This window comes from Oryzias latipes (genome assembly GCF_053564925.1).
Source record: "Oryzias latipes strain Hd-rR chromosome 1 unlocalized genomic scaffold, Olatipes_Hd-rR_3.1 chr1_Y".
Taxonomy (NCBI): Eukaryota; Metazoa; Chordata; class Actinopteri; order Beloniformes; family Adrianichthyidae; genus Oryzias; species Oryzias latipes.
This window is the reverse complement of record NW_027616335.1, coordinates 10,194,377-10,217,438: the sequence shown is the minus strand read 5'-3', so window position 1 is coordinate 10,217,438 and position 23,062 is coordinate 10,194,377. Positions and strand designations below refer to the sequence as shown.

The 23,062-nt window shown below is 40.2% G+C and overlaps 1 protein-coding gene across 5 annotated transcripts; it reads right to left on the bottom strand.

Moving 5' to 3' along the window:
- Positions 1-309: 309 nt before the first annotated feature.
- Positions 310-22,506, bottom strand: LOC101171888 (sister chromatid cohesion protein PDS5 homolog A). 5 transcript variants are annotated; one of them, XM_023956570.2, is made up of 34 exons: positions 22,330-22,457; positions 22,112-22,242; positions 21,296-21,447; positions 10,736-10,939; positions 10,061-10,147; positions 9,703-9,800; positions 9,357-9,483; positions 8,894-8,974; positions 8,250-8,390; positions 7,959-8,074; positions 7,700-7,794; positions 7,464-7,609; positions 7,028-7,179; positions 6,723-6,836; positions 6,513-6,594; positions 6,388-6,436; positions 6,158-6,297; positions 5,838-5,953; positions 5,327-5,432; positions 5,057-5,217; positions 4,676-4,799; positions 3,638-3,796; positions 3,500-3,568; positions 3,269-3,405; positions 3,029-3,152; positions 2,637-2,841; positions 2,336-2,450; positions 2,109-2,241; positions 1,859-1,978; positions 1,654-1,716; positions 1,397-1,545; positions 1,230-1,317; positions 903-1,141; positions 310-702 (listed from the first exon to the last, which is right to left on the bottom strand). In XM_023956570.2, exons 3-34 carry the CDS (start codon positions 21,407-21,409, stop codon positions 699-701), a joined length of 3,858 nt encoding a protein of 1,285 aa, XP_023812338.2. In that variant the 5' UTR covers positions 21,410-21,447; positions 22,112-22,242; positions 22,330-22,457; the 3' UTR covers positions 310-698. The 5 variants fall into 5 exon arrangements, with proteins under 5 accessions (XP_023812338.2, XP_023812331.2, XP_023812340.2 ...); XM_023956563.2 differs by lacking the exon at positions 22,112-22,242 and having other exon boundaries at positions 22,330-22,506; XM_023956572.2 differs by lacking the exons at positions 22,112-22,242; positions 22,330-22,457 and adding an exon at positions 21,653-21,882.
- Between the last annotated feature and the right edge of the window lie 556 nt (positions 22,507-23,062).

The following is a 23,062-nucleotide window of genomic DNA, read 5'->3' as shown; positions in this document are numbered from 1 at the left end:
AATGAGTAAATATGTCTTCAAAAATAGAAAATTGTGACTAAATAAAAAAGAGGACAGCTTCATTTCAGCACCGCTGACTAAATAAATGAGACCGGACAGTTCAAAGGTATTCTGGTGAAACGACGTCTGGAAGCAGCTTCTAAACAAACCCATTTATTTAAATCACTGATTAAACTGCTTTCGCTTCAATCGGATTTATTGAAAGTTAAAGAATAAATTGCTCACGCATATTTACAAACTATATCTGTAAAAAAAAACGTTAGTCCAAATAAAAAAAACAGAGAAAGAGGTCGAGTCATTACCCAAAGCTTTGTTCCCAGGAAATTTAATAAGCAACAATCATAATCAGATTAAAATATTTGTAAAATGTCCATGTTTTTTCCCCCCCACTCAGTCTTTTTTCTTTTCTTAAAAATGGCTTCACAAAGAAGCAAAGAACAACAAACACAAAGGGAAAAAATATCTTTCTGAGTAAGACCTACATACTGCGAGCTTCTATTTCATGACTGCAGAGTGTTTAAAATCTAGGATGTGTGCAGGGTTGTGTGTGTATTTTTGTGTTTGTTTTTTTTTTTTTTTTTTTAGAAAGGTCCATAATATCTTTAGGAAAGCTTTAAGAGGTGAGAAGGTACAAAGGAAGATTCTGGCCCATTCTCCAGAGTCATGATTTCTTTTTTGTGGTTGTCGTGAGGTCCTCTTTACCTGAAAAACACAAACGTTTAACATTAGAGTCGGCACTGAATCCTTCGTTTAGTCTCCAGATTTCTGCTTTTGTTTGATCACAGCCTAAAAGCTGCTGGATGCGTTTGAAAAATAGGTGATTCCCAGTTATCTTCATGCAGAAATGAAGCTGAAAAACGTTTGCTTTGCCCGAGTCGGAACAAGGCCCAGCGTGCGCTCACCTCTGCAGGTCAATCTGCTGCTGTTTGGACATCTTGATGTTGATGGACTCTGTGGAGGAGTTGGAGTCTGCTGCTCTCTTTCTGCCTCTGCCAGCTCCGGCCGGCGCCACCACCACCACCGCCGCCTCCTTTTCATTCACCGCTGGAGCAGAGGCTGCAGACTTTGGAGGTCGACCGCGTCGTTTGACTGGTGTTCCTTCTGTTCCTGCTTGAGGAGTTCCTTTCTGACTCTGTTCTGCCTGCAGGAAAGAATAATAATAAAAAAAGGCTTTAAAGAGAAGTGCGCTGGCATTTGGAAAGAAACAAAAAACAGGTCCTAAGTGTGACCTTCTTCACTTCTTCATTCTCGATTACTGGGTTCTCGTTGTTTTCTTGCACTCGGCTCTCAGGCGACTCGGGAGGGACACTGCTGTTACTACGTCAGATAAAGAAATGAGTGAAATAATCAGCATTTTTCCCAATAACATGATTGCATCAGCGTCTGGTTTACAGACCTGTTCTTGTTGATGGTGGAGGCCAGAGGAGACGAGTTGCTGCTGGTGTTGGTAGTCGTGTCTGCAACGGTTGTGGTTTTTGTCAAGATCCTCCGACCTGGAACCGTCAGGGGTTTGTTCACAGCTCCCAAAACAGGAGCGGGTTTAGGCTGCAAGACCAAGAGAGAAACCACAACAACGTGATCACGGCAACCATTTACCTACTTTCAAAAAACCACTTCCTGGTTAGAATCCAACAATCGGTGTTTGGAGTTTACCTTCCCAGTGAGCAGCATTTGTCTCATCTCTGCAGTCAGGTACTCCTTATCGTTTTTGAAATCCTGATGGAAAAACAAACACGAAAATATAAGTAAAAACAGATCGATGCAAATGTTGTCTTCACACTTTATGGTTTCAACCTCCCAGAAGAAAACGGTTGATGATGTGATCTAACTAACCCACGTGTGTGTTTGTGTGTGTTACCTTGTCCTGTATGAGGAAGAACTTTCCTGGAAGGACGGGTTCTTTCTGGCAGTCCAAGTGACACGCTGTGCTCTTATTAGCGATCACAAATAGAGCTACGTCACAGACGATGTACAGTTTCTGTTAGGAAAACAAAAATGTTCAAATCATTTCAAATGGACCAAAAACAATCTCTTCCAGGCACTGATGAGAACAGAACTTGTAGTACGCGTTTGACCCCGTTTCAGGTTGGAGTGTTGGCCCTCCCTACCTCATTGGCCTTCGCATCTTCTGGACACTGGGCATCCTTGGTCTGTTTGATGTTCTCCGCCATTTTTCTTAGAAAGGCGTGACTGTTGTTCTCATTTTTGGTCATCAGCACTTCTAACATGAACCACAGGCACCTAAAATAATCAGTTTACACACACAGTAAACACGGCTGCTGTTTTTTAAAATAACGGTGGATACATGGGAAAAAATAGAAAGACAAAAACTCACTCTTTGACGTCCTTTAGCTGTTCGTATTCGTGTGGTTTTGTGAAGTCTGGGTCATGGGCCAGAAGATGGATCATAAAAGGAACGACATACTCAGGAAGAAGAGAAATAAGTTTTTCTGTCAAGGGAGAAGAAAAAGGATCCGTTTAGTTTGGGGTAAAAAATCATATTCATAAAAACAAAGAAAAAGACGAGAAATGCAAGCTGGGTAATTGCCTCTAGCTATTGGAATTCCATTAATTAATAGATCATAGATAGAATCTTTAAAAAATTGGAGTCCTATCACATTTTGGGACAAACTGACCCTGAGCGAGTGGGTTTTGTTTGATGTACTCTCTGCGAACGGAGATGTTTTTGAGGAGGCACTGTCGGGCGTGGGCGCGTCGCTCCTTCACCGGGTCCTTGGCACACAGAGCGAAGACGGCCAAATACTCCAGAGGCAGCAACAGCTTGACCAGAGCCAAGTGGAGCTTCTGTGCAAAAATCTGACGAACCTGGTAGCACTCGTCCTGCAACAAAACGGAAAATAAAGATAAGTCAGGAGTTTTAGTCAAGTTAATACATTTACTGAAGGTGGTTTTTTTTAAATGTGAATAAATAAAACTCGTTTTAGCTCAGGTGACTAAACCAACAGCACATAACTTAAAACAGCCGCAAGAAATTCAATTAAAAATGTCAGAAAAGGGTGAAACTGACATTGATGACGAGTCCACAGAGCTGAAACTGCTCTGGCGTGATGATGTCATGGTAACATGGCTCCTGTGCCAACTTCATGATGGCTGCACCGGCGGCCAGCCTCAGGCGGGACATGTCGGAGTTACTGTTAGAAGACACATGAAAACAATCGAAACGAAACCATCGACTCCAACGAGTTTCTAATCTGACCTGACGGTAAGCAGATGTCATGTGTGATTGACAGCTCTGGGCTGCGCATACCTGATCTTCTTCTGCTCTGTAAGGTCTCCCTCACTGACCAGCATGGCTGACAGCAGGCGTAAAGTGGAGTTCGCTGACTTCGATTGGTTGTTCTTCATTCCTAGTAACCATCGCACCAAAAGCTTGATCGCTTGAACCTGACACAACACATGGATTATGGGTAAAAATATTAGTTTGGTCCTAAAAGAAAACCTAGAAAGGATTAGGTTAGAAATGATGAAAACGTCTTACCTTCGCTAAAACTTCAGCAGATACCTCTTCATCACTGGTCCACAGCTTCCCGTTCTTGTTCCCCGCCATCTGTACAAACAAACACGTCTACTGATATGCTGCTGCTTAAACAAAAGGATGTGAATGTGGAGGCCATACCCTGTCATTCATAAGCAGGTCTTTAACGATGAAGTTAGCCACGATGGATTTCATGGGGGAGGCGAACTGATCGGGGGCCAGCATGGATATGTGACCCAGAGACACCAGCGGGGTGATGAGCTGCTCTGGAACGTCTGCGTTGAGACTCCGCGACAGAGGCTGCCGTGAAGGACGAGAGACACCGTGAATGTGGGACAAGTTTGGGATCAGCGTGAGATCAAAGACCCACTTTGATCGTCTTTTGATCCATTTTAAAAGTGGTCTTTTATTAAGATTATGATGTTTTTAGCCAAAATCTGTGTCGTTTTCTAGACATAGTTTCTGCAGAGGGACACCTTTAAATTGGGGCAAAGCAACCCCACTCCCCCTCCCTATTCCTGATGTTCTGCGTTAACACGCTTTCCCGTTAGCTTACTGGCCCTCACAACCCCCCAACCTAACATTAGCGGTGCAACTAAAATGGCGGGCAATATCGGAACTATCCAGCCGTACGGTTTTGAGCCAGATGCCACATCAGACGAGGAAAACGAAGATGTCCGTGGATCTATGTGTCTGCATCAGAATGGAGCGGACATGTGGCCCCGCCCAGCGTTTTTCCACGTCACAAATACGCTCTTTTTCAAACGGACTTTTTCGCCTGCTCCTGATTCACACCGATTGGAAATGATAAATACTCAGAAATGCACTTTTGAGCCCGTTTCTTTATATATGCTCTCCATCATGAGAAAAATGTCACAAATACAAATTAAAAACACCAAAAACACAATTTTTCATCAAAGCGAGTCTTTAATCTGAATGTGCTGAAAAAGATGCACTCTGTGCCCCTCAAACGTTCAACAACTACTACTGCACTTCTGATGGCAAACAAACAAGTCTGCTCCATTTATATGTATTTGTGGATTAATATGGACCTAATTTCTATTCATTTATGTTCATACTTGTACAGTTCTAAGGTTATTATAGGACACAGTCTATTGAGTTCCATCAATTCAACTCATGAACACCAGTGTAGAATAAAATCAACATGTGGTTCCTTACCTCAAAGATTTGTGCCAGCTGTACTTCTTTATTGTTAAAGATGGAGTGAATACAGTGGACCGCCTGCTTGGCCTGGTGAGGCGTACCGCGTTTGGCTTTCTGATGCAGGATTGGAATAAGTGTCCTAAAAGACACATAGCAGAGAATATTGAGGAGAGTGTGCGTTTCTTTTGTTTTTAAATTCTTATGAAGAAGAAGGCCTGGTTTGGTATTTTAACCCCCTTTTGTTCATTTTTAACAACCAAACAAAAAAAGGGTTTTAAATTATATATATATATATTTTTTTTTAATGGAAGCATATTACAAAAAAACTGTTAAATTGTGAGATAAACCAAGAGCATGTTTATGTGAATCAAGCAGAATTCCGGGTTTCAGTCTTACGATCGTATCTGTTGTAACTCGCTCTCTATCTTCTGCCCGGTGTTTCTGAAAATCTGGATGGCTGCTTCTGCAACTTTGTCGTCCTCCATCTTTAAGCACTGGAGAAGAGACTCGTAGGTCTCAGCTGAGTGGAACGCCGTGGGATGTGTGAACGACAAGACCTGAAAGTACACGCCATTAATAATTTTTACTCCTTAATTAGTGGAGCTTTTCCCTCAAAACTTTTTATTTTTTTTACACCCACTACTGGTTGATGCCCAATCATGTTACCTTGAGCAACTCCAGTCCAGAGCGGATAGCTGTATCGGGAGTGACGCCTTCCTCGTCATCATCAGCTGTTCCCTCAATAGACCTGTTCAGCAGCTTTACCAAAGCACTAGAAAGAAACAGATTACAAAACTTAAAAACATAAAACCTTTAACAACTGCACACACATATATATATAGCTTTCAAAGTTAAAAGTAGTCACTAGAGTATAAGGTTTTGTAGTATTTTTCCATCAAGTGTAAAGGGTTAAACCCCAGCCCACATTGAGGTCTGCAGTTACACAGCTTCACCACTAGGTGGCCCAGTGACTGAGAAAAGCGTAGTAATACAACTACACTGGAGCACCAAAAGTGAAGCAGAAATGTCACATTTCCTATCAAATAACTATGCTTATCATGAAAAGATGTGAACATTCAGGCATCCTGTATAAGTAATCAGAAATCAAACACAATTCCTTTGGAATTCAGATTCAAATAAAATGATGTGAGTAAAGTCTTGCTCCCGGTTTTCTGACCTGATGGCCTCAGAGTCGATGTGAACAGGAGCGATCCGCTCCAGCAGGAACTTGACCATCTCCAGAAAAGGATTGGTCGGTTGTTTTGGAAATGTCAACTTCCGGGTGATCTCTCTCTGTGCACGCAGAAAAACAACACACTTGTGACAAATACCAATTGCTTTGTACATCTATTCAAAAGAACAAGTCAAGTGAGAGTGATACAAGCACGTTAGCGAGTCGGAAAATAACATGCCTTAACCAAAACAACAATACAATGATGTGGGAAGTGGACAAATAATATTAAAAGAAAGAAAGAAAGAATCCATGTGTTCTCTTACCACACAGATCTCTGCCTGTTTGCAGGAGCAGGTTGGGCTGATGAGCACCTCCAGCTGGACTCGCAGCTTCTCATCCTCCGTCAGCACTTGATTGAACTTCTTCATGAAGTCCTGAGCCTTTCCAGCATCTGGCAGGTTTTCTACAAACCCAGCAGGGGGGGGAGATTAAAGTCAACTATGCAGGAAAAACAAATAGAAATGTAGCGCCTGTGCTTTTTATCCCAACTTACTCGCAATGCCCATAAGCTTTGCTGACATTAATGTATTGTTGGCCTCAGACTAAATGGAGAGGAGATACGAAATTAAGTAAGAATACATTTTTGTTTGAATTAAAGCTGTTGGAGGGGCAACAAACCACTGGCAGCTTGTGTAGGTCAAGCAGCTCTTTGACAAGACTTCGAAGCATGTTCTGACACTTCCACATCTCATTCAAAGCCCTGAAAGAAAAGATCAGTTACTAGAGAGGAAAACAGAACACACTCATTAAAAAACTGCTTCTATGTCGTAATACGACTGGGTCTGTCAGTTTATGCAGAGAAGTGTAAACATCACAAGTTTTACTAACTTGACGGCATTCGTGTCCAGGCAGGCATACAGGTAGTATAGACACTTCATCTTCTCCTCTGTATCAAGACTGTGTGGTACCATGTACTGGGCAAAGATCTTCTCTACTAATAACCTGCAGAAACAAAGTTTCGATGAATCACTTAAAAGCAAACACCTTCGTGGAAAACAGACTGCACAAATAATCCAAGCGTAAGTTGGGAGTAACCACTCCATCCTGATGAGTCCGTTACTAAGCAAATCAGAATCTCTGCACCAGCTTCAATTCCCAATTTTTTTTTAAAAACTGCACAAATAGGTTCTCACTTGTCATCGATGCTGTTCTGATAGTAGATGTGCAAAAGTTTGTCTTTGATCCAGCTGATCTTCATAGCCGATTCCTTTCCAGCTTCATGGTGCAAACAGTACTTCTTAAAGAGCTGAGCAAGACCCATCATGGCCTCCTTACGCACACGCCACTGCAGAGGCAAGGAGGACACACAAACAGGTAATAGGTAAACACAACTGTTGCTTAGGTTAAATAACCTGGTGTTAAAAACGAGGACATTAGATCACTTTCCACAACCCAGAAGCAGAAGATGTTAAAAAACATCAGTAAACTCAAGTTGACCAATTCCTTTCTATGACTTGTTTTAAAGTATACGAGACAGTGATGAACACTAAAGGACCAACACTACAGCTAAGGACTGATGCATTTAGAACATTTCTGTTTCTCTGCCTGCACTACAGGTGTTGAACTCACCCTCTTGTCAAGCGTCCTTTCCCGAACAAAACCCAAGAGCTGGTCGTTGACCAGGTTGAGGTCTTTCTTTCCAGCATTGATGATGGTGACGATGACGTCATGGCGGATGGCCTCCTCTGGATCGTGAGAACGCACTTTCAGGTACTCTGGATTAAAGGAAACGGGCCGTTAACTCACTGCAGCACAGTTGCAGGGACCAGCAGAAGACCTCATAATGGGACTGAAATAAAGCTCACCTGTCAGGTCTCTTGCCAGGTCTGGGTGGTTCATGAGGCAGTGACTTGCAAATTTTACACACTCTAGTCTGACAGGTACGTGAATGTCATTAAACCTAAAGAACATAAAAAAGGCGTTAGGAACCAAATATCACATAAAAAAAACACCAAAAATACAAGTGTAACTGATTATTTCTTCGCCCAGAATGCAGGAAAACACAACCCTGAAGCCTTTTAACAGAAGTTTTCAGCTGCATTATGGGCTATCGAGATGACTCACCGTCCCAAGAAACACTGCCACAGCGGTCGGTTCTGAGAGGCCAGCTCAGAGTCTTTAGCCCCAAAGAGTTTCGCTAGCAGCCGGACAACTGCCAAACGCTCCTCGCCATCATTACTCTGCAAAAGTGCAGACATGTATAGTATAAGAGGAAGAAAAGTACAACTACCACGTGCTCCATTCAATCTGAGCATGAAATAGACCAAATGTTTCAGTAGTTTTTTCTCTTTTTTGAAGAGGTTTTGGTCTGTTCTGAGACTGACTGAGCTTTCCTGGCCTGTGTTCCATAAGTACCTTAAGTTTGAACTCCAGCTGGGGCATGACTGAGGTCAGCAGCATGGGGTCAATGGCAAACAGTTCCTGGATGAGGTCAAAGACGTGCTCTGAAAGATCACTGACTGATGACTTTCCCATCACTAAAACCTGATTGAAAAACTGCAGAAGGAAAGAAAGAATTGACAAAACATCATAACTTTTTTATTAGGACCTACACTGGAGCAACATCCCCCTAAAAATCTGTAAAAATGTCCTTAACCTTTGAAAATTTCTCTTTAAAAAGTTTCACCAACAATTCTTATCTTAGGAAAAATCCTTTTATCGTCAATAAGACTTGTTTTCTTAAACTGAGATTGTTTTGCTATAGACAAACTTTCTTAATAAAAAATACTTGCAAAACAGAAAAGAAGACTTTTTTTAAAAAAAAACAATTTCACTTTCTTAAGATTCGGTTTTTGCAGGGAATTGTGCTTTATTTTCCTTCCATTCTTATGGAGAATTCAAACAGCTTTCATTAGGAAAGACGCCTTTCTGCCATTCACATAACTCTGGTTGCAGTAATAAGCAAACACGTCACATGAACACATGAGGTGAGTAGCAGTTCCCCGCATAGTTATTCAGTCCTGAACCAAAGTGGGGGGAGACAAACAACCACAACTTACGTTTGCAATGCACGTCTCAATGGTCTGGACCGTCCTCTTCAGCAAGGTCTTAGCCAGATCGTATGCTTGCTTGTTCAGATTCTATTCAAAGGAATGTTGAAAGAGTGGTGAGTGGATGAAACGGTAAAAATGTGCAGTAATATTTCAAACAGGAAACCTCCTTTCTGACAGGGAGAATGAAACATTTTCATCCATTTGCAGAAGAACATTTTTTTGTGTGTGTTTTTAGTTCATCTTAAGAGCTTCTCATTAATAAATAGAGACACTACTTTTCAAATTAGAACACATTTTTGTTTCATAAAGCAATTTCAGGAGAAGTTTCAATCTATATGTGTTAGAAAATATAGCTATATGACAATTAAAGAGACATTTTTGTTAGTAAACAATATAATTGATTGACACTATTTCAAAGATAGACTTGAGGAGTTATGGCTCCTTATGGCTAACGGGTCTACGGTCTTACTTTGTGTGCAGGGATGAGGTTGATGAGGATTGTATCCAGCAACTCCTGTGTGACTCCGTCTCCCTCCGTGATGATAGAACTCATCAGGTCCATCATGTGCATCTGCACCTTCTGATTGTGGCTGTTACTGTTCAAGACCAAACACTCAAATGTTACACTTCATTTTTCTTAAATGGAACATTAAAACAAACTAGCTAAATAAAGCAAAAGGAAAGCAGTTCTATGACTAAGCGGACACTCAGTATTTGATTTAAATTATCTGTCTATTTCAAAAGGTGCTTATCAGACCGCCTGAGTCTCCAGCAGGAAGAGTTTCACAGGTAAGAGCAGGTTTCTAAAGCCTTACTTGATGACGGAGAACAGCGTTTTGAAGAGCTGGATGAAGATCTCATTACAGTCCTCCAGTTCAAAGCAGATGTTGTATGACTTAACCCATGCAAGGTTCTAGAAAACAAAACAAAAAGTTTGGAAAAAAAAAACCTTGATTGGTTTGTGCATGACTGCATTTTGTTTGAGACAAAGAAACTTGACATTTAGCCTGACTGAATTCTAAAAACAGACACTTTCAATAATATATAAATAGCAATAAAAATACATAAATAAAAGAAATGACTTTATTTATAGTCATATATTAAGACATTAAGGTTATTGTCAAAAATCTAAAAGAAGAAGCGACTTTTAGTTGGACTTGGTTTCTACTGTACCTCCAGCAGGTAGAAATAACGGTTAAACTGAGGACTCTTGGTGTCTTCTAGACCCTTCAGCTGTCTGGTAATGAAGAGAAAGATGTCCTGCAGAAATAAATCATTTTGAACTCAGTTCCAATATCCGTACAAACACATCTGCCCTTTTAGCAGTGGACTCTTACAGCAAAACAACTTTTTAAGTCTGTTTATTTAAATGAAGAGGCAAAAAGGTAAATATCAAGAAACAAATTTCAAATGAAAATCAATAACTGAACCATCAACCAAGTTTTCTTTCCAAAAGTCTTGTTAAATTACAGAGCAAACAACTAATAACACCAATGTTAAAGTGATTTAAAACACATTTGTTCCTGTTAGTTCAAGTGTCAGAATGCAGTTAAAATACTTATTGTAATGGTTATGAATTTAAAAATAATTACACTTTATCATTATTATTATTTGATGTAGAAGAAGCAGATTTAACAACATAACGTTTTTTATCTGACTGCTGTTTATTGCTTGTTTTATTTTGAAATATCGTGAAGTTGGCATAGAAAATAAGTCAAATATATTGGTGGCTCCCCTCTCTTATTGGTAATGGCAGTACACCTGTGAATTGTTCAGGATATGATGCATTTAAACCATCTTTCCATAATTCTGACTTAAACTGTGTTGGGTAAAGCATCAGCTGCTAACCTTGAGTTTGTCGTGGGAGGTGTAAGGAGCCTCGGGAGCGTAAATTCTGAAGATATCAGCGAGGCAGCAGGCCACCAGCAGCCGGACATCTTTATTTGGGTTCCTTAGGAAGAACTCGGAGGCGAGGTGGAGCGCCAGGCCAAGGTACTGCTGCTTTTCCTCTTCTGAGTCCTGATCCATGTCCATGTAGGTTTTCACAACCATCTGTCAAAAGAAAGGAAGGTGTTAAAGTAAAATCACTTTTATTTATGTCGTTGGCTGCAGGATCCTTAATTTAATTATTGTAATTCAATATTAAATTGACTCTCATAAAGTCTGACTTCATGATAGCTCATGAAGACACCCGATGCAGAATGTTTGTTTAGAGCTTGAGATCGAAGATTGAGCTTGAGAAATGTACCAAGAAAAAACAGAATCTGAGCTCTGCTGCTCCTGTATAATTCAAAGATGCCAGAGGGATCAATGAAAGCTTCTGTCAGAAACTTTTGTAAAAACAAAAAAAGCAAACAAAGTATTTTTTTCATCAAGTCAAGCAGAGACAGGTTGTCGAAGGCTGCTCCACAGCACAGAAAAGCCCCTCTGTGTAAGATAAATCACTTCCAGAAAAGATGATGAAACATGTATTTACATGGTTGTGTCATATTCAAGATCTGAGTTATTAGACTATTTACATAAAATTCTTGAGCAGACAGAATTCAAGATTAGTATACAAATGCAAACACAGCAAAATGACGCAGCTGTTTAAACCATCATTGGCTTAAACATATCAGGGACAGATGGTACAGCTGTCAATTGCTTTGATTTCTACTGTAACAGTCAGCTAACCAGCAGCTGCTCTATAGTCATCAATTTCATTTTCTGTCTTTCCAGCTTCTACGTTCACATCATGCAACTTTTTCCTCATTTAAAACCTTGGAGGTCAGAACAGACGTCTCAAAGTTGAAACTCTGTAATGGTGCAGCAGATATGACTGAAGCCTGAAGACAAACTGTGTGTGATTCCATGCAACCACACACACGATGTGAATCTGATTTCTTAAGTTACACGATTTTTGAATTTACTTGTAGATGGGGTTTATTTTTAATAATAACAGAAGTTATTCAGACATCAATTTAAATTGACATGAAGGTTTCTCTTCAAAGAGCAGATACTTTCTGGCAAGTACCGTAAATTCCGGACTACAAAGCGCACCCGATTAGTAGCCGCACCCACCCATTTTCACGTGTTTAACTACTTTTATACATACACAAGCCGCGTCGGGGTACAAGCCGCATGAATTAGGCAACATTGTCATCCTGACGGATCACTTCCTGACTCAGAGTGTAAGTGTGATTTATTAGCACACAGTGGGTGGAGTCATTTTTGCCTCAGGCTCATGTCTTTGAGTCTATCTGCATCTGCCAAACAGTATGCACCTCTATTCTGTTCACAAGTTCCTCAGTTATGGTTTTTATTTTTTTTTAACTTATTGACAATCTAGCTATCACACATAAAATTACAAACAGTAACCATATAATCAAAATTACATCCCTCAGTTATGATGAGGAAATTTACATCCCCGATGCCCCATTTCCCATGAGTCTTAGGGGCTAAAGGCGGGGCCAACGCCCGGCTCGCCATTCTGTTGTACGTGTTTAAGAATGAGCAGCAGTGCATGGAGGGGTGAACGGGTAAAGCTCTCCTTCCGCTTGTGTCGCGGCAGCGTTATGGGAGTAACAGGGCTGGTTAAAAAACACGCTAGTAAAATAAAGCAGCGACGACTGAAAAGCGCGCGCCTCAGCGCGATACGCGCGCCTCCTCGCGGCGCGTGGGTCAGAAGTTTCCTTCCACAACAAACACGTGCTCCGCGGACGCCTCGAGTAAGCCCTGGCTGCAGCCTGCAGAATGGCTCGACGCCTCCGCGCCCCCGCGCGCTCCTTGTCTCCCCTTCCTATCTACTCCGACAGCTCTGGCCAGCGCGGCTACAGGGAGGAGCGCTTCGTCCCCATTGCGCCGGTGGACGGAGCAAATCGTGTCTGTGCAGAGCAATCGGACTTAATACTGTACGTTTTGTGTATGAGGGGCGGATGCGTTGTTACGTGTGGGAGCCTTCAGACTGCCATCGGCCCCGCAGCTCACACGATACGCAGTCTCCAGCTCACACGGAGGCTGTGAGCGTTTCAATGCAAATCTCTGCTCAGTCCTTAGAAACCGTTAACACGACCACGTCAATTTGTGTTTCCAGTCGTGTCCCGACAAAATAAAGGCTGATATTATTGCCACATATTTACGTGCAGCCAGCCGAGTCACTATGACTCAGAGGTAAATGCACTCCTGAGCATGCGCTGTTCTCTCCGTCACGCAGCTGACCGGCTTTTCCAAACCCGTTGGTGATTTTTTCACGCTGCTTTTAACTATTGCTTTTATCTTGAAAGCTTCATCATATTGTAGCGGCGATCACGTGCACGTTGGGTCTGATGGCACCAAAGGATTCTGGGATGCGGCCGGGAATGCGTGTTTCGTTTTGTTGAACCATGACTGAAGTGTCTAAGACCTGAAGTGAGGTCCATGCTGTTTGGCTGCTTAGAGGTGTGTTGAAAAACAAATGACTTGTGTTTGATGTTAGAGAATTCAAACCATTCAGTGTGTCCAAAAATATGTACACGGCGGCCGCCAATAAAATCCAATAATTAGCCGCTTCACTGAATAAGCCGCAGGACTGTAAGCGCAGGAAAAAAGTAGCGGCTTGTAGTCCGGAAATTACGGTATTCACTTTTATCCAATACATTTTTTAGTTTTACATCCGTGCAACTGTTAAAAAAAAAGAGAAGATGGATGACAGTGACATGAGAACTCATTGCACAACTTCCAGAACTGTCATTTCTCCCTCCGTGTGAACAAAAAACCAGCAGCTCATTTATAGACTTTATAGTTGTCATATCAGCAAAGCTAAGGCTAGGGTCGTCTGCACCTCAACCATTGACTGTATACAGAGAACTGGACTGAGTGACCCCTCCCCCTTGCATTCCAAATAGGAAGTACATGCTGGCTCCAAGCAAACAAAATCCCAGAGACTTCTATTTAGAACAGCTGTTCCTAAGTCCTTCCATTGGTCAGACTAAATGTTCTTGTTCCAATACATTTTTCTTAATATTTTCTTGCTAATCTATTTTTTTCATTACATTTTTTCTTTATCACAAGTTATTCAAATTCTAAACTGACCAACCAGATGGCTAATAAAAAGCATGTGATAATAATGCTGGCCCCCACCTTGAACATTTGATTGACGCATTCTCCCTGGCCCGCTTTCAGTGGAAGGAGTGTGGACTTCTAACAAGCTTACTCATGATTGGCCACAGTAGTTGCCCTAGAAACGTAACCGACTAGGATCAATCACTGTCGTCTGGCTCCAAGATGGTGGGGTGTCATGCAAAAATGGCTAATGATTAGGCTTCATTTCGCTGGAGCTGGAGGTAAGGTATTCTCTATGGGTGACGTCACACACAGCATTGTCCAGTTTTCTATATAAAGTCGACACAAAGAAACTCAAGGGGTGGGTTTTGAAAGTAGCCAGCAATTCCAGAGTTACATCCTTAAGTACATAGTTTTCCTGAAAGGGCCAACCTTCACAAGAAAATTAGGATACACAACTGTGTTGTTTTTAAGTCTTAGGTAGATGCCTTCCACAAGCAGGCATGCGCATACAGCCATATTTCTTTTCCTTCTCATTTATTATAAGATCTGTTTTGATTGCAAAAGGTCTCCGCAGTTACAACCTCTTTAATTGTAGAATAAAGTAAAGTAAAGATAAAGTCCCACTATCTGTCACACACCTAGGTGTGCGAAATTTGCTCTCCGCATTTGACCCAACCCCTGGGGGAGCGGTGAGCTGCAGACACAGCTGCGCTCGGGAACCATTTGGTGGTTCAACTCCCCAAGCCAACCCCTCAATGCTGAGTGTCAAGCAGGGAGGCATTGGGTCCAATTTTTAAAGTCTTTGGTATTTCTCGGCCTGGGTTTGAACCCACGACCTTCCAGGTCGGAGCCCTAACCGCTAGGCCACTGAGCTGGATATAAATTGCGGAGCACTCAAGGGCAGGAATAATTCCTCCCTGTGGGTGCAGTGTGAACTGACTTGAGGGTGGAGGTCAGGGCTGCACAATGAGGAAAACTAGCAATGTGCGACATTAATGATCAATATTGCGATGACGACATAACTTGCGATACATGAACAAATACCAAAACAACAACAAAAATCATTTCCATTTCATTGAAACAATTTAATTTAATTAAAAGTCAACGCAACTTGCATTACACTCCAAATGACCCTCGTCTACATAGGAGGCAAACGTCTAACATTAAAGGGCTCCATTTGATTGGTCAACAACATGAAGGGCAACATTTGATTGGTCAACAACATGAAGGGCAACATTTGATTGGTCAAATACATAGAAGGATTTATTTGATTCGTTAAATACTTCAAGCTGCCATAAGATTGTTTCAGGACATTTAAGGTTACCATTTATTGTTTTTGCGATAAGCGTATTGCACAGCTTGATATCGCGATAACGATAAATTTGCGATTTATTGCGCAGGCATAGTGGAGGTGCAACGAAGAAATACTCTGTTAGTATAAAAGGGACAAAGTCTGAGGTGGGGGATGCAAACGGTTCTTTTGTACGATGAGTATTAGAGCAATCATATGAAAAAATCTAAACTTGAGGATAAAGTTGTAAAATTTTGTGGAAAATGGTTGTGAAACTATGAGAAAAAAGTCAACATTTTACAAAAAATAAAGGTGTACATTTAAAGAAAAAATGTCAGCATTTTAAAAGAATATATTCAAAAATGTATTATTTAAAAGTTGTAATTTTACAAGAAATAAAGTTGAGCCTTTTTGTAAATAAATTTGCAATTTTGTGACAGTAAAAATTCATGAGTAGTGTGATGTCCGTCTGATTTCCCTTAACTGTGTGCAACATAAATTAAGCAGATAGTGCTCAACTGTCTATGTTGAAACATTAAAAGCGCTAAATGTAACTTTTTTTTATAGTAAAATTAGGACTCTTTAAAGCATTAATTTACAACTTTACTCATGCAAATTGTTTTTTCTTTTTTCAGAATTGTACGACTTTTTTTTCCATATATGCATTTATTTTTCTTCTGTTATGATGTCCCTAATACTGCCATGTACTTTTGTTGTCATTACACGGATTTTACAAGTTTGCAACTATTCTCTAAAAATACAGTGAGCTTTAGCAAACTGCAAGCCTTTTTTCATCCGACCTGAAGTGCTTTTCAATATAACCAAGTTGAAGTCAAAGGGTGATGCAAAAGATTATCCCCATGTTTAACATGTCTCCATAAAGATAGCACTAATACTTATAACAAAAAAATGAACAAACATGAAGGTAGTGTCCAAATTCCTTCACAATGTCCGATTTTACAATTCCAAAATCGAGTACCCTAAAAATTTCTTAGAAAACCAGTGTGCATCGATGCTCACTAGATTGGCGAATATAGACCACAATGCATTGCGTCTGAACAATTTTTGCCAATTTTTTTTTTAATTTAAATCTATTTTTTTAATAAACCATCAATATTTCTATCCTCAGAAGACAGTGGATTCATAAATGGTCGTCGCAAAATGCTCATATCAATTAGATTTTAACTTCTTGAAATCGACGAAATCTTATTGGATAAAATAAAATAAAAAAATAGTGACCATGGTGCACGAATTGCTTTCAAAACCCAGGGCACTACATAGTCCTGCACTATATTGATATTTAATAGTTGGGGATTAGGGTGGGAATTCGGACATCGCAAACATACCGTAAATCTTTCTTCAATCAGTTTTTCTATAACAACAACTGAAGTTAAAATTACTAGTGTTACTAGTATGCTTTTTATTCAGCCCTTATAATTACAAAACAACCGAATATGTCACACCACTCTTAAGGTTTTTGTGGAAAAGTCTGGAATTTTTGTGTCAGGCTGTCGCTTCCTGTGTGTGGGTGTGTTCAGGAGCTGAAGTGCAGCGGTAAAGCTCCCTCCACCATCAGGCAGGCAGCCAGCAGGAGTGGGGGATGGGCCCACGGCACACACAGGAGCAGTTCTCCCGCCAACACACAACTGTGCAGACACACACACGTATACATCGCTTTTCTTTGCATAAGAAAGTGCTAACACTTTCAAAAGCTCCTGGATTGTGTGCATCTACACAACATGTTTTATATCCATGTATTCAAGCTAAGCTTTAACCGTGATGCAGTTTCACAACAAACACAAACATGGCCTTTAAAACCACGCTAAGGCTTCACTCTAAGGCTCTTCTATAATGATCTATGAACTTTAAAAAAAACAAACATTTTTGGGGGATTTTTCTCATAATGGAGGACATATTATGGATATAAAAACGTGTAGGTTTAAAATTTCTTGAATCAAATTGTAGAGAATCTGAAGCAGATGAAAAAAAAAAATAGCTGTTTCAGAAAGTTCTCAATTGTGATGCAGGAACTGAAAAGGGCGGGCAAAAGTCTTCCTGCTCCGCCCCACTCTGATGCAACCTGATGCAGACAAATAGATCCATTAACGTCTTCAGTTTCTTCGTCGGAACTGGCATCTGGCTCAAAACCTTATGGCTGAATAGTTCGGATATTGCTCGCCATTTTAGTTACAACCGTTAGCCTGGGGTTGTGAGGGGCTGTAAGCTAGCAGGAGAGTCTAAACAAAGGGATCATGGGATATCAGTGGAGGCTTACTTCTATGTCAATGGTCCCGCCCACAACTCAGAGGCGAATTTCTGACCAACTCCTGTCACACTGCTCGAACTGCCCAAGAAAACTACAGGTTTGTTTATTTTGGCTAAAAACAGAACAAATAAGAGGTAAAGACCACTGGGAACGCTGTTACAACAGATTTACCTGCTCTTTTAAAAAACATTATTTCAGCTTTTGACATCATCGCCACTGTAATCAGCATCCTTTCAATAAAGTTTTTTATACCTGTATAGATTTGAACATAAACAGAAACATGAGCCAATAATGGTTTTTATTTTGCACAAGATTCAAATTATAATATTTGCATTTAAGAATCCAAACTCTATAAGGTTTCTATAATTCTTTCATCATAGAGCATAAAAGACAAATCCATTTGCTAAATGTTTGCGTCATCATATTGTAAGGAATGTGTTGTAGATGCTCCATAGCTCTGGGAATAGGAATGAATGGTACCTCAGGTTTCATATCCCTACTTGGATGTATGCATGATTGGAGGGGGGGGGGGTAAGAAGCATGAGTGAAGTGGTGGTATTTGGCCTGTTAATAGGTTAGATCAATTTAAAAAAGAATAAACTAAGGGGCAACTTGAGAACCAATCTAATATTTTCCCACAAACCCTTTGCAACCCGTAAAGACTTGATCTTCCTTTTTAAAAGTAAGTGCAGACTAGGGAATCAATCCTGTAATCGTTCAGTCCCTCGACAGACACTTCCACTAATACAGCTAAATAACAGCCATAGGCCGCAGACTCGCTGAATTCTAAATTATACCAGGCATCCAAGCTATTTTATGCCTTTTAGCTTTATTTTCGTATTTTTCCAACATGGAAATCACACTATTAGGTATGGAAAAAAAAATCACCATAAATGCCTAGATTTCAATATTCCCCACCGATTCTTAGTGGGTAAATATTTGTTACACTGATCTGCTCAACCACCACCAACTAATGTAACCATCCTCTAATTATATGACTAGCAGCAGCACTGAAAGACTTCAGTTCTCTACACCAGGTACCAAATATAACCAAAAGAAATGAATCGCAGCATTTCATGTAAACGTGCACAAACATTTACATAGACATGAGTCATAACGTAGATACATGGTGTATTTATGTTTTCAATGTTTCATTTCCTGTTGCTCTGGCAGAAATGAAATTTTCAGCAAAATAATGTTATGTCACGGTGTCTGCTTCTATTGCTTTGCCTGCTGTTGTTTTTTAAGCCCAGATGTAGCCGCTTCCATCTGCAAATCACTTTTGGCATCAAACCAGATCGTCGCATAAGGATCCTGCCAGTTAGTCTGCATTTTATGAAAACAATTTCTACTGCTGTAAATGTAACACTGGCAAATCAAATGACATTTGACTCTTCTCTAATGCCATAATCCATTTAAAAACTGAGAAACGTCACTGAAGAAAAGGCTCCCAAATCAATCTTGTTTGTTCTTGCAAATGCTGTATTAAAGTTCAGTTTGTTTTTATTTTATATTTATAAAGTGCATGTATACCATCCTTTCACATCACGTTTACTACCTTTGTTTAATTTGCACAAGAGATTACTGATTAAATCCATAGCGTTCTTTAAAAAAAAAAAGAAAGAAGAGAATTCTACAAAATGCAAAGCATTTCATATTACTAGTTTAATGTGTGACTGAAGCACTTCTATGCAGGCTGAATGCAAATGCAGAAGAACAACTGTCGAGTACAGAGTTTAACATGAAACAGTGCACATATGTCTTACAGGGACGGCTAGCATTATTAGATTCTTAATCCAGATCTTCGGGTTTCACAGACAGGATGTAGAGACTTATGCACACATTTTAGCACTCTTTTTAATAGGAGAATGACAGGATAAAAATGCAAAAATTAAAACTAAGAGTCTTGAATTTGCTTTCAATATTCTGATCTGAAGGTACTCCATCTTCAATTTACTGATAAAATTTTAGATAAATGAAGAATTATTTTATCAAAAGAGGACTTTGAAAAACAAAAGTTTCTTAATGTCTCTCATTTTGTATACAACTACAAAACTTTAAATTCTTTTGAAAGGCTATAGCACTTCCCTTCTTCCACAATAAAACTGGGACACCCCCTCCCTTTAGAAGAGGGGTCCCCAAATCCAGGCCTTGAGGGCCGGTGTCCTGCTGGTTTTCCAGAAACCCTACCATACCGGTACCAAATGACCCACGGACCGGTACCGGTCCCCGGCCCGGGGTTTGGGGACCGTTGATGTAGGATACCGGCCCTCGAGGCCTGGATTTGGGGACCCATGATTTAGAACATAGAGTCAAGGCAGACAGGGAGAGTCTGCATTAACCAGTAAGTAGCCTCTTATTACAGTGAGTGTTTGTATGAAAACTAGCCTTTAGTTGATTAAAAACTTAACATACTATGGGGAAAATTTGAACTGAAAAGGTGGTTTGGTTTGTCAATGTGTCTAGGAAGGGACTTCATAAGATACACACTTTTTTTAACTAAACTATAAACAAGAAAGCACAACAAGAAGCAATAAATTCTCAAAATCTAACATACGAGTCTGATTCGGACAATGGAAAAGTCAGTCAGCTTTAACAATGTATTTTATAGCATACGTTACATGATTGCTACACTCTGAGTTTTATCATTTAAGCAATTTTAAAGGTGTTCAAATAAATGACATGGTGTGTGACAGGGACAAGAAGAAACTGGACGAGCTGGTCAAGAGGGCTAGCTCTGTCCTGGGCTGGACTCAGAGGACTCTGTAGGTGAGAGGAGGATGCTGACCAAGCTGTCCAGCATCCGGAACAACCCCTCTCATCCTCTGTATGAGATGGTGAGGACCACGAGTAGCTTGTTCAGCCGCAGACTGCTGCACCCTCAGTACAAAAAGGAACGCTACAGGAGGTCCTTTGTCCCAAAAGCAGTTAAACTGTACAATTAGGACGTGTACTTTTACCACCATTTTTCACTACTACGTCTGTCTTTTCTCTTGCTATTTGTTTTTTTAACGGTTATATTTCTTGTTTGGCTGCTGTAACAACTAAATTTCCCTCCGGGGATCAATAAAGTCTGATCTCAGATAATGCCATTAGTTTTAAATCTGTGACACAATTTCTCTGTTACAAGATATAGGCTTTTTTATTCTCCATAAATAATACCTGTCCTCATAACATGAATGTCAAAAACAGTTTGAAGTTTATGTTTTGAACAATCTCAATTTGCCCTTTTCTCACTTAATCTCTTAGGATCACATGCGAGGACATCACATTTTAAAAATACAACCACAGTAGTTAATTTTGTTAAACTGGAGCACTGTGACTACATATTTAAAGGGTTAATTCCTACATGTTCTGGGGTCTTAACAGGTAAAATTGTGTTTTTAACATGTTCTTGTGCATTTTCAATAAACTACTGTCGTTCTGCAGAAACTATGTCCTAGAAGACAACATACGTTTTTGGATCTGAGCTAAACTGCATAATTGTAAATGACGTTTTTAAATGAGATTACAAGATTATCATTATTTAATAGCTAAACAAATTTGTATTAGTGTTGCTGCTGCTATTCAACATCCGAACTGAGCTTTCAGTGTAAAAATAAATGTGAGGAAAGGATTCTAACACTGAATATTTTTAGGTAAAACCTTGACATAAACATAGAGTCTGGGCACCACAACATTAGACTGAAAACATGATTTCGTTACAAAACACAGAAAGAAAGAGAATTTATGGGAAGTTCACAAAGTCAGGAGGATCTTGGGACTGAGTCACAGGCTGAGTACTTTTGACAAAGTCATAGGTCGTAAGGGTAAAATCTCATCAACGTACCTTCAATCTCTTCACCACCTCGTCATTGCTGATTTTATCCGTAATCTCTTTCACTCCCGGAGGATAGACTACTTTCCCGTCCCCCGTGGGTTTCTGCTGTTGCGCGAACTCCATGCTTGTTGATGCTCAGTCCACACGGTCTCTACTGGCCTCTATAGGTCAAAAAACATTACTTCAATACAACCATGCTACCGCACTTACTAAAACACATCTTTAAGGGAGACTAGTGTGCGCCACTCGTTGTAGTTTCCTCTTAAAAGATCTAAAACAACATTCAAATGATAAATTACATTAAATCCCTTCACCTAGACCAAAAATAGCACCACTGAAGAAGGATCGCGTGTGTTATTAGCTTACATGCTAATTTTCCCCAGCTAAACACCAGCAGTTATGCTTTTACAAATCCTTCGTGAAATTCCGTTTAGATAGGGAAAGGAGTTCCGCTCACACTTTAAAAACGCACACATATAAAAGCAGTCCGGATAAAAACGGCAATTACAAAAAACACAACAGGAGCCGGTGTCTCTAGCTCCTGTCATATTGATTCTTACATTAGCTAGCTAGAAGTGCTAACAACACAGGCTAATATTTTGCGGGAAGGAAGTCGTGTTAGCTGCTAATTCCCATTAGCAGCGCTCCGATGCTAGCCTAGGCCGCAAACTGTTCAGGTGCCCATCACATCTCCGTCTACATACAATCACAGAGGAAGTGAAGTATCGTCTCATCTTTGTTTAAAACAGCCACGATCCTGCTCAATTCCTGTGATTTCTAACTAATGCCGATACTTTTAGAAGTTAGAAAATTGAGGTTATTTACTTGTGAAGGTCTTTTTCAACTTCCCAGCATCGCTCCGTACTACCGCTAGTTTACAGGCGAGGCAGGGCTGCTACCGTCGCCCTGAGCCCTCCTCTCTCTCAACAACTTGCCCCACGGAGGATTTTAAACACCTTAACAAATACAGAATGAGTCTATTTTTAAACCATCAAATGCTGCATCCCGGGACACAAGTCCAGCGTTCCTTCCAAAGTATTTACCTGGGCCGTTTTAATTCATTGGTCTGATTCAGGTTGGGCTTAGTTTTTCGGCACAAAGCTCTCTGTCCGTTCAGTCAGCGCTGTCTATGTGATGCCTGAGTACACAGCGCCCCCCTCGGTCTCAAAGGAGTGGTGCAGTTCCCTAAACATGGCGGGAGAAAGCGCCACTGTGGATTCATCGAAGACGGAAGAACATCATTTATTTACTCCAAAAAACAAACATCCATTATGTTTTACGGTTACAGAAGGATCTTCCAGGAAAATTTACATATTTGGAAGAACAATGACATACCTACTACGACTGAGTTTACAATTAAGCACATGTGATGTGTTACTTCAAATGAAAGAGGTTATAACAAAGTGCAACACTGCATTATTGGAGAAATCCTTTAAATCCTTTAAACAAATGCAGATTAAAAATATACATTTTCTCTCAGAAATCAACCAAATACATTTATTTCCTGTTCATTTTTCAATAAAATTGCTTACATCTCAAAGTTTTTTCCTGTTGCCTGGAATCCGACCAAAAACATCAATATAAGAAAAAAAAAAAGACAGGACAATGTTAAATTGAGATAAGTACTAAAACATAAAAGTAAAATGTACAAAAAAATCTGACTTAATGTGCCTTTGACATGTGCATTGATGTAATCCTAATGAAATCATTCTAACCCTCTTTGTTAGCCATCCCCAATTTGTAGGTACAAGTATAGAAGCCCTTCCAGTCCCACCA

Excerpts from the sequence above, each read along its gene's own strand:
- LOC101171888 (XM_023956563.2), bottom strand. The coding sequence starts at position 21,409 with ATGGAGTTCGCGCAACAGCAGAAACCCACGGGGGACGGGAAAGTAGTC. Across the intron at positions 6,298-6,387 it reads AAAGCTTATGGGCATTGCGA|AAAACCTGCCAGATGCTGGA; the intron begins GTAAGTTGGGAT and ends CTGGGTTTGTAG. Across the intron at positions 5,954-6,157 it reads AACAGGCAGAGATCTGTGTG|AGAGAGATCACCCGGAAGTT; the intron begins GTAAGAGAACAC and ends CTGCGTGCACAG.